Source organism: Rhyacophila brunnea, unplaced genomic scaffold, assembly GCF_057557595.1.
Source record: "Rhyacophila brunnea isolate RB1 unplaced genomic scaffold, BYU_Rbru_1.0 scaffold_14, whole genome shotgun sequence".
Lineage (NCBI taxonomy): Eukaryota > Metazoa > Arthropoda > Insecta > Trichoptera > Rhyacophilidae > Rhyacophila > Rhyacophila brunnea.
The window spans coordinates 17,213,873-17,226,191 of NW_028232796.1; the positions used below are offsets into that span (position 1 = coordinate 17,213,873).

At 39.9% G+C, this 12,319-nt stretch overlaps 1 protein-coding gene across 1 annotated transcript; it reads right to left on the reverse strand.

The window, feature by feature from the left end:
- Positions 1–818: 818 nt before the first annotated feature.
- LOC147075668 (uncharacterized) lies at positions 819–3,365 on the reverse strand. Its single transcript, XM_085942360.1, has 2 exons — positions 2,264–3,365; positions 819–1,009 (listed from the first exon to the last, which is right to left on the reverse strand). Exons 1-2 carry the CDS (start codon positions 3,363–3,365, stop codon positions 819–821), a joined length of 1,293 nt encoding a protein of 430 aa, XP_085798486.1.
- Positions 3,366–12,319: the final 8,954 nt, after the last annotated feature.

Sequence of the window (12,319 nt, forward strand, 5' to 3'; positions counted from 1 at the left end):
TTCAGGCCACCAACTTCCACCATCTGATGATACAAGGAGGACTCCACTTCCAGAATATAATTGAATTTGCCCTGGATGCAAACTTTTGTTTTGAACACAACCCTGAAGGAATCGTTCGCGGACGTTCTGATGAAAGCATTTTGATATCGTAGTGCAGTTATCAATTGTTCTCCATCAAAATTTTCCTCAATACCCTTTAGAACAACCCTCGGCCTTTTCAGTAAGCTGACCAATGCGGTGAGAACCTCCGAGCCGCTAACAGCCTCCACCAGTCTCCGGGAGTCGTCCTCGCTCATGACTTTGACGATGCACTTGTTGTGAGTCGCCCTCGCCAATGACACGACAGCAATCCCTAGACCGGAGACGTCCACCGTTTCTCTGATACATTTCCCAACCTCCTCGCTCGTCTTATTATTGTCTTTGATTGTTAAAATCACAACATGACGTGAATGGACTTTCTCCGATGCAGCTGCAGTCGAAGCCAGAAACCCCAAGACAGATGTGATCTCCGGCTTCCCAGAAGATCGTGTAGCCCCGGAAACTTCCGCAAAGGAACACTTTGCCGGTACGGGTCTATTGGAAATGACAGTTTCGGGTCTTGCGGAACTGGCTGAATGCGGCTGTGCTGGCCGCAGCGAAATATTTCTAGCACTACGCGAATTTTTAGGGGTAAGGATTTGCGACGGCAGCTCACTCTCCATGAGCGTAGGTGCTTCGCTAAAGATTCGTGTGACAGGCCGGCGATCAATTGAGAGCTGCGTTGTGTGACGCTTTTCTTGATTGAGCAGATCTCTGGTCGCCTCAGCACGCGCCTTTGATTAGATGAGGGCGCTCTCAAGTTCGCGTTTTTCCAGCTCTGCAGCCTGACACGCGTGCCTGATTACGCCCAGACTATTCGATATCGACTCCTTCGCTGACCGACTGACATTTTTAAGGGCTTCCAGTTCTGCGGAAGCCTTCGTGACCTCTGTGATGATGGTCACCAAAAACATAATGGCTGTCACGGTGACTGTCGTCAGCAACGGAGGCGTCTTTTGACAATTGGAGTCAATCGTTGAGCCTTCGGCAGATTTGGCAGGCGATTTTTACCCATTTTAGAATAAAATAACAAGACGTTATCTACTTTAACAAATTTATTCCAAAATAAGCAATTAGATAAAATCAATTTGGCAACGCTGCGATTTAGGGTAGGTAGACAGACGCGTACCAATGTACTAAGAACTAAGTAGATCTAAGATTCGGCGGAGACATCGATTCTCAAAGCTCAAAAGCCGAGACTCTTGAAGCTTAGTAAGATGCCATGGCTCACAGCCATACAGAAGCACAGGTAGTACGCACGCATTAAACAAACGACATTTGGCCCTCGCAGAATAGAGCCTTGACCTCCATGCGACTCCAAGTTGGTTGAACGCAGAGCCCGCCTCACCCACGCGGATTCCAAGCTCACTAGAAATACCACCATCATCGGCAAATGTGGCATCCAAGTATTGGAATCTGGACACCAGCTCGACGGGCAGACCGGAAACCCGCAGAGGAGTGTCGGCATCGATCCATGCAGCACTGCACATGGATTTGGTCTTAGCCGCATTCAGATGAAGACCCACACGTTTCGAGTTCGTGGCGAGCCTCTCCATGGTTACCTCCAACCGCTCGATCGTCGAGTCAAACATGACTGCGTCATCTGCATACTCCGACTCGCACAGTCTTTCTTCGCATAGATCGGTTGTGTTATCATGATGCAGGCGTATCCCACTGTCGGGGCAAACCGTCTTACGCATTATGAAATCCATCATGATGGTAAAAAGAAAGGGCGCAAGTACACATCCTTGCTTGACTCCTGACGTGATTTCAAAGAGGTCAGAGGATGTTCCGGCTGCTCTCACGCGACACTCTTTATTGGTGTAGAGAGCACTTATCACGGTTACCAGTTTCCGTGGGACACCATAGCCTAGCAGAATTTGCTACAGAGATTCACAATGAGGACTGTCAAATGCCTCTTCATAGTCCACGAAGCAGCAGGCGACAGGTATATTCATCTCTTGGTACTGTTGCAGGAGGCATCGGAGAGTTGAAATATGCTCCGAGCAGGACTTCTCCGGGACAAATCCACTCTGCTGCGCACGCAAAACCTCCAGCATGGGAGTTCTAATCCTGAACAGGAGAATCTGCACCAACACCTTCCCGGGAACGCTGAGGAGAGTGATTCCTCTGTAATTATTACAGTCTTGTGGGTCACCCTTTTTGTGCAGAGTAACAACGGTACCATCCCTCCAGGCTTTGGGGCACTGCTCCCTCTCCCACACCTCGTGCAGAAGGTCACACAAGGACGGCAATACAGCGCTCAGTCCGCAGAGCAGAAATTCTGCATGGATGCCATCATCTCCAGGAGCTTTCCTGCGCTTCAGTCTTTTTACTGCCTCTTTAACTTCAGCAGTTGTCAGAGGATCTTCGCAGAATCCCGATGCAGTAGTGATTCCGAGGGCGGTGATCTCCGACGGAATATCGAAGGGATGTGATGGAGGTGGGTGATTCAGAACATCACTGAAATGTTGGCGCCATAGCTCCTGGACTTTTGCAGGTGCAGTGACTGTCACTCCGTCAGAGTTGCGTAATGCAGTGACCACTGGACGTTTTCTACTGCAAATTGTTCTGGTGATGCGGAAGAGAGCACTTGGATTATTCTTGCAGGCAGCAGACTCCGCATCCCGAATGAGGTCATCCTGGAGTCGGCGCTTATCGCGGCGGGCAGAACGCTTTACCACGCGGTCCATTGTCTGGTATTCCGCGCTGTGCCGTGGGTCGTATGTACCATTGTCCCGCAATTCTTTCAGGAGCTTCCTCTTCTCAATCATCTCCCATGTATGAGGTGACATCCAGTCCGGCTTGTGCGTATGCCGGTCTCCTAAGGCAGTAGTTTCGGAGCTCATTGTAGCATCCCGGAATAATGTCCATTTTCTTTCCAAGGGATTCGAGTCGATGGAAGACGTACCAAAAAGAGTCAGAGCATTATATAAGCGCTTCTGCAGCTCCAGCTCATAGGTTGGACGCACACGGGTACTTTTCAGTTTTTCCACATCGAGTCTGACCGTCTTTTTGGGTTTTGGGATTCGTTCAAGGTCTATACGGGATTTCCCCACCAAGAGTTCGTGGTCACTGTGGATGTCTGCACCTCTATATGTCCGCACGTCTAGCAGTTCATGCCGATATTTCGCTTTGACCAACATGTGGTCGATCTGGTTTCTTGTATTACCGTCTAGCGATGTCCATGTATATTTGTGGATGGTTTTATGAGGGTAAAGACTACCACCAATCACAAGACCATTCATGGAGGCAAAATCTACCAGACGGGAACCGTTATCGTTCATGTCGCCAAGGCCATGTTTTCCCAACACAAAGGGTCCACGCGAGGTGTCACATCCTACTTTGGCATTTAGATCACAAAGGATAACTGCGTGATCACAGCTGAGGTTATTTCCAGCGGCTTCCGCCAGACTTTCGTAGAATGTATCCTTATCTGCAACGCTAGCAGCTTATGTGGGAGCATAGCACTGCAGAAAAGTGATGGAGCCCGACTTGGTCTTGAAAGTAGCACGAAGCCGAACATCTACCTATTAATTAAGTATTATCCTTGTATTATCAATTATTATTCTATTTTCTTTTATCTTACTCAATATTTGTATCCACATTTTATTTTTGCTGATTGTTATTTAAATTTGTAATAATACGAAAATAAACACGTTAGGTACCTATATCAAATTTAATCAACTCTTTGTTAATGCTCACTGTGTCGAGCTAAAAAATAATGTTTTACTTTTAATGTAGAAGGTTGGCCCGATCAACAACCATTAACTTGGTCTTATTCCTATTAATAAGGAGGCCGTATTTGCGACTCTCTTCCTCTACTCGGTGTAGCAGCTCTGTGAGTTCTCTTTCATCAGCAGCGATTAGTGTGGTATCATCTGCGAATCTTAAGTTGTTTATTTTCTGGCCACCAATTGTTATTACACCTTGCCAATGATCTAGGGCTCTTCGCATTATATGCTCTCCATATATACTGAATAACTGGGGAGATAAAACACATCCCTGACGAACTCCTTTCTCGGTTCGGAAACTCTCAGAAAATGCACTATTTACTCTTACCTTTGTGTGGCTATTGTTATATAAGATTTGATGAGACAGGTAAGGTGTGATGGAACTCCCATTTCCAGAAGTACCTTCCACATACAGTTCCATCTTATGCAGTCGAATGCCTTCTGATAGTCAATAAAGCATAACATTAAACTCTGCATTTTTCAATTAGTTGTCTGATGTTCAGATTTTGATCTCGAGTTCCTTTGCCCATAACAAAACCTGCTTGTTCCTTGGGTATTTGTTGTTGGTCGATGAAATGCTTCAGACGTTTGCTTATTATATGTAATAAGATCTTGCTTGCATGTGGAATAAGTGAGATTGTTCGATAGTTTTCACATTTACGTGAGGAACCTTTTTTGTGCGGGGGCATCAAAATTGACTTTGTTCAATCCTTGGGGCATACACCACTTTTCCAGATCATGTTGCATAATTGATGTATGATTCTTTTTCCGTCATCAATGACCTTTTTTAAGGCTTCTGCGGATATGGCATCGCCACCTGGTGACTTGTGGGTTTTTAGTCTCTTTATCGCCTCTATCACTTCACTAAAAAGTATTTCAGGTTCTTGCTCATCGATACGTACGTCAACCACCTCATCATCCTCTTCTGTATCTCTGTATAGGGCTTCACAATATGTTTTCCACCTTGCCGTGACCATATCCAACTCCATAAGTAGTGTGCCGTCCTCTTTCTAGATGGCCCAGTTCATTTTCTTTAAATCTCCTGTGATTTTTTTCACTTTTTGGAAAAGATCGTGAGTTTTTACTCTGACAGCATGGGTTTTGATGTCTTCACACTTATTTCTGAGGAAAAGATACTTGTTCCGCCGACAGAGTCGCTGAACAACTCTGTTTTGTTCAGAGTACCTTGCATGTTGTATAGTTGAATTAGGTCCCTTATTTCTAAGATCGGCTCTTGTTTGTATGGCCTCCCATGTTTCATCAGATATCCAGATCTTGCGACGTTTCGGATGTTCCTTACTGTTATTGAGTTTCTGGACTTCCTCCATCGCGCATAATGTAGGTTCCTTCAACTTATTCCATGTTGTTTCGACATTGTCGCTGGGGTCTTCGTATAGTGATGCTATTTTACGATTCACATCTTCGCTAAATCGCATCGATGTCGTAGTATCGTTAAATATAAACGGTCAAGTAGTCTCATATCGCTTAGTCTTTTTCAACTTTAGTCTCATATTGGCAACAAGAAGTTGGCGATCGCTACCGCAGTCTGCACCTGGGTAGGTTTGTACATTAAACACTGATGACCGCCATCTTTATTTATTGTTATGAAATCAATCTGGTTTCTATAGTGATCACCAGGTGATATCCATCTATATAATCTCCTAGGGTGATGTTGGAACCATGTATTCATGATTGCAAAATCCTGCTCTACGCATACTGCAAAAAATCTTCCCCTCTTGCGTTGCGATTGCCATGTCCAAATTTACCGATAAACTCTCTGAGATGATTGTCGTTCATGGTATTACCGACTTTGGCGTTCATATCGCCTTGAACAACGGTGATCTCTCTTTTGGGTATTTCTTGGATTGTGCTTCTTAGCTCCTTGAAAAATTCTTCACTATCCTCGTCTGTCTATGCAGCTGTAGGCGCATATACTTGTATAATGTTCAGCAAACATGACTGGGCGTTGAGCTTTATTGTTATTATCCTGTCACTGATCGAATTGTATCCAACGACACTATCTCGGAGAGTTCGTGGTACAATAAAAGCTACTCCGTTTCGACGTTCGTTTTGTCCTGAACAATATACCATGTTGCCAAGTTCAGTCTCGAAGTGTCCGGATCCTTTCCAATGTGTTTCGCTTAAACCCATTATATTTACGTTGTATCTCTGCATCTCTTTTTCGATGATTGCAAGCTTTCCGGGGTGTTGTACAAGTCCCCTTACGTTCCATGTACCTATTTTCTTTGGGATTTTCGTGACCGATTTACCAGTATCTGATTTCCCACATGTTGCCTGATAAATCACACCCGTGTGCCCAGTAACCAATTTCACACCACGCGGCCCGGACCCTGCGTGGCGCCGAGATCAGCCGGATCGCCTGACGTACTGTTACGATTTTGATGTTGCATTTCATGTAGTTTTCGTGGAATTTTAATGTGGTGGTTTCCCGTTGCCTTCGACATCGCAATATTGAAACCGTTCATAATGTTTTCATTATCGCCTTCAAGTGTCTGCTCTAAGGCTGTTCCAATCCCCTTGATCACCACCCTTAGTCAGTACTGAAGAAATTGCTGCCTTCCTCCAGTGGACCCCTCTTAGTCTGGCTCCTCATCATAGACCTGTCTGGCTTGGGAGACCCTTCCGATAGTTAGACTACCGCCAGCATAGCCCTACGAATCCTCAGAACGCGCAAGCCTCCTCACCACCAGCGGCGGCTGGTCTAACATCATACAAGTGCACTGCACTGCTTGCATTGCTATGAAACATTGTTCAACATCGTATATCATATTTGTTCTTCATAGGTTTTTAATATTATCGCTCACTTATTGTAATGCAAACCTTAAACCGATGTGCCCATATTGTCAATAGGCGATAATACAGTCACTATGCACCGTATACGTCATCCTCGCTGAAATCGTTTGCGCCCTGGCAATATATTTATTTTAGTTTACTTAAAATGAACCCAAAGCTTAGTATGAACTAAAGCCATTAAAAAACAACTTGAACCGTGCTAATAGTTTTCGCCATGCGTAAGTTCCAGAATATCGTGCGCCGACCGGGTAAAATGACATCATATTGGTCTGAGTAGAAAGCAATTACAGATTTGAATTATGGTTTGTTATTATAGACGCTGTAGTTTACTGTTCACGGTCAAATTATGTTTAGTATCATATTTAGCAATCTCGTATATAAAATGTCTGTAAAACTAAAAACAATAGAATTCATTATTTTCTAAATTTAAAATCGGTAATATATTTTGATTTATGTGTACTCTGTGTGTTGACTAAACGCGAAATGATGTCGGTTATTTATAATATAGAAAATTATTAATTCATGAATTTTAGTGATAAGCTAATAAATCTTAATACAATTTCACGAAGTTCAGTTTCATAATAATCATTATATAAATTTAATTTAATTTAAAAAGTATAAATGATGATGGATGAAAGAGATAATTTTAAGACTAAATATAAGTACTTATTCAAATATAATAAATTTTGCCGCGCATTGTGCGTGAAATCCTCGCGCGCTGGCGCCAGGGTCAGGCTCGTGATTCGCCGAATCAAAGATCATGCGATCAGATTTGGCCAATCACCAGTCCCTTTTACTAGTTGGCGTGGGTCTGAGGAATTTAAAAAGAGAAAAAAAGTTAGTAAGCGTCCTTTTTCCAATAGGATAGGACCTGCGACTATAATCGTAAAAACCCAGATATAAATTTGTGAAACTAAAAATCATAAGAAAATATAAGACCACGTCACGAACACGAAAGACCGAGTTTTATTTCCACTCTAACCATTTATATCTTTTTTTTTGTGAATCCGGGGTTCGATGGACACCTGAGCTAGCCGCTGGAACCCCGGGTATCTCATTTAGGTACTTAGCTATTACTATATATAACAATTGATTCTCCTCGTTTTGCCGCCCCCAAGCGACGCTCAATCTGCCTACCCCCACGGGACGTCACTGCTTTCTGGCAAATATGTCTTTTGAAAGTAATGTGGGAACACCATGAATCTCGATCATGGTGTATATTTAAGTTATTATCATAGTTTGTTTAAGTACCTTAGAACCTATGTTACTTTGTAAGAAATCAGTTGCTAAGTATGTCTTTTAATCATTGGTGACGGCACGCTCCGAGGTCAGTAAACTCGAATGAATAAAGCCGCCTCGACAATGATTTTATAATAACACATAATATTTTTCCTACTAAATTAGCTATTTGTAATAATTCGGAATGCGAACATAATAATATACGACTCATTGTTATTGTAAGTACATACCTATCTCGATCATTGAAGAATTCAGTCTTGCAACTTTGTACAATAAAATGTATTAATAATTATTTTATAATGCGATTTCGCAATGCAAAAAGAATCATTTTTCAGGAACTGCTGACCAGGGCATGAACTCTGCAAACACTCAGTAGAAGAAAGCAACATCGTCATTCAGTTATCAAAGATTTAGCCGTAAGGTTATCGTTTCGCTTCGCCTGGTCGAACTCGTAATCCATCGGAACGCATTCCCGTGATTTCACTCATCTAAATTATAATCTGTAAACTTACCTGTAATAATTAAATTAATATTTATTTGGAAGGAGATAATAAAATCAGGGTTCCTTTAATGCACGCATCGACCTTCTTATTATTGGAGTCAAACCAACCTACAAAGTTCCCTAAATCATCTCACTCCCATAGTAATATAATGTAACGATGTATTCTGAATGAGATTTAAATATAGTATAAGTATTTCAAAGTTTTAATTCTCCATGTTTAATAAAAAAAAGATTTTCCAAGATATCATGTTTTGCCATCTTCTGTTTCAATATATTGTAATTATTATATGGTAAGATGGAATAACATGATAAGTGAGGTAGGTAATTGGATAATAAAACTTAATAAATTAGCTTCAAAAATATATGTTTAATGCTTGACACTAATTAAAAATGTTACATAGGTTCATATTGATACATAGGTACGAGGGTGGGTCAATAAGTCCTTAGAAAAGCCGACAGGTGGCGCGACTAGTACTGTAAGCGGTTTGTTTTCATGCAGCGGCACTACCGATTCAGTATGCTGCGAAGTTTCAATCAGATTGGTCGGGTTGTTGTGTGTTTCTCGTACATTTAAAAAAAAAATTTGCTTGTGGAAAATGGAAAAATGGAAAATGGAGAAAATTGAGTTTAGAGCTGTTATTAAACATTTTAATATAAAAGGGTTAACAGCAAAGGAAATAAAAAATGAGTTGGATTTTGTTCACGGCATATCTGCTCCTTCACTTGCAACTATTTATAACTGGTTAAATGAATTTAAACGTGGTCGTACATCAACAAAGGATGAACCACGCTCAGGACGTCCTGTAGAGGTGACTACACCAGAAATGATCAATAAAATCCACGCTATGGTGTTAAGTGACCGAAGATTAAAGTTGAGTGAGATAATTGAGGTTACAGGGATCTCAAAAGGTAGCGTCATTTCTATTTTACATGACAAATTGGGCATGAAAAAAATTTCTGCAAGATGGGTGCCGCGTTTGCTCACAGTCGACAATAAACGCAATAGGGTGGTGGCCTCTAAAGCCCTGTTGTCGCTCATGCAACGCAATCCGGATGAATTTTTTCGTCGCTTTGTGACTGTAGATGAAACATGGATACACCACTATACTCCCGAGACGAAAGAACAGTCAAAGCAGTGGATTGCGAAAGGCGAACCATGTCCAAAGAAGGCGAAAACCGTAAAATCAGCTGGTAAGGTTATGGCTATTGTATTTTGGGATGCACGTGGAATTATTTTCGTTGACTATTTGGAAAAAGGAAAAACAATAACAGGGGATTATTATGCATCTTTATTGGACCAGCTAAAAAACAAAATTGAAGAAAAACGGCCTCATTTAAATAGGAAAAAAATCCTCTTTCATCAGGACAATGCCCGTGTTCACACATGTTTACGATCAATGGCTAAAATTGAAGAATTGAAGTTCGAATTGGTCGACCACCCACCGTATTCGCCAGATTTAGCCCCCAGTGACTTTTTCCTTTTCCCAAACTTAAAAAAATGGCTAAGTGGACAACGTTTTTTTTCAAATGAAGAAGTCATCGATCGGACAAATGCTTATTTTGAGGACCTTCCGAAAACTTATTTTTCTGACGGTTTAAAAAAAATTGAGAAACTTCTAACCAAGTGTATTGAGCTCCAAGGAGATTATGTTGAGAAATAAAAAAAAAATACAAAAATAAAAACTGTTTTAATGCTTTTTTCTAAGGAATTATTGACCCACCCTCGTACATTGGCATCAAATATTTTCAGAGGGTTGCAAAAATAATTCCTAATGAGAATTTATTCTTCCATGAATATGAATTAAATATTAGGTATGTTCTCACAGGTAGGTATACGAATATAAAGAAACGATTAAATCAATATATTTTTTGAATTTCAATCTTAAACATTATCTTCTACGTGTAAATTGCCCTCAAGTTCATTAAGCTCGAAAACCCAGAAATATGTACTAAGTCTTTTATAAAAAGCATGACAGTCCTCATGTATTAATAGTAGATCTAATTTTCAAATGATTTATGCCCAAAAGCCGAGCGTATGAATTATTTACAATAAGAGTTGTGCATTTCGTGACAGGATTCTTATTATTTTTTCTCTTGTTTATGTCTCATTTAAGGTTTAACTTTTTGAAAGCCTCATCTTCATTTAATGAGTATTTGTATTATATGTTGTAATATATTCATCGCCTTATGTATCTAAATAAGGTGTATTGAATTTGAAACCCGTCTTGTTAAATAAATCTCTAAATACATCATATGCAGTTTTCACACTTTTTCACCATTTTATATTCACCATACATAATTTAAATGACTTATGATATAAATATAGAGAGAGGTATTTTGAAAACTATGTTACCTATGAGAGTATTCTTCTAGTAGATTTATTAGGGCTTTCTTTATATACTTGCGGGTTCTTCGTTAGTTCCAATCATCTTGTCATCTTACAATACCTACCATGTTAGCAAACAAAATATCGGATGGCAAAATCGCAGTAATGGCAGATATTATGTTTTGTCATATTTTACATTTCACTCAAACCTTAAAAACAAGATATTCTGCTTTATAAGCTTCTACCTATCAACTTTCGAAAATCAACATTTTGGAGATATAACAAAATACCAACGTTCATATCTCCAATACTAGTGGGTCTACGATATATTGGATTTTGCCATCTTATAGATCTCAACGAGAGGAATATGAATATGGTGAAAACTCAATTTCGTAAAACAGTCGAGTTATCAGGTTTTGTCATCTGGTTACTGAAATATAAGTTAACTAATTTTTGACAACTACACACATTGGTAATACATAATGCTTTAGGTGTCAATATAAGTAATGTTTAACGCAGTACCTACCTAATATAAATTGTCATCTTGAAACACGAAAAGGGTAAGTAAGTAGTACAGTAGGGCCTCGATTATTCAAAGTAATTGGGCATGAATTGAGTTTGGAACAATAAGAAAAATTACAAAAAGTGACCATATTTCTTCCATAATCCCTTATAAATAGATCCTGTCAATCCTAAAATATTTTTTCAAGCCATAGTCGACCGTATAATATATTATAAGTACTTATTTATAGATAGGTTTTCAATCTCGCCCTTCGAAACGCAAACCAGATGGTTTCGAGAACATCCATTTTTGGTACGTAGATCATATCAAACTTGCAACCTAAAATATGACTAGGGTCATAGAAAATATACCTACGTAAACTAGGGTTCATTTGGTTTTAAACAATATTATTTATTGATTTCCTAATATTTTAATCCTCGGGCCGCCGAAATTCTCCGTTAATCAGTAGGTTCCGTGAGTTTGAACTATTTTGGTACCATTAATACGGTGCCTACGTATTAAAAACATTTAGGTAAAACACTTCTCGATTTTTTGTTGGTTGTTTAATTATATTTAAAAAAAAATTGGATGGGGTTATTTTGCCGGCGCTACATTGCCACGCAAGTCAGACGATTTAGTCTTCAGACTTTTTTTTTTCGTCGTGCACCCCAGATTTGCGGACTTTAATCCGCAGACCAGGCTCGTTGGATTTCAAACATGTTTGATATTTCACTCTCCAAGTTGCCAGACTTTGGCCGTCGATCACTATGCAAATTTGATTTGACATTAATACGCGATCATTCGGACCGAAAAAAAATCTGTAATTGTTTTAAACATTTTCACTGATTAATTTGTTAATTTACACATTAGAATATGAGAGATTATTAATTAATTCTTTATTTGTATTTATGAAATTTATAAAAGAAAACGTAAAACTTGTGTTGTTTTCACTGCTATATTATTTTATGCAAGTCTACATATAAATAACACAAAATTATAGGATTATCGGAAGACATTACGATAATCGCAACTTTTCACTTTTGACAGCTCGACTTTTTTATTCATTCGTTGATCAGTAAGTAGCAGAGCATAAACAAATCGGACAATTTATTATCCTCGGACTT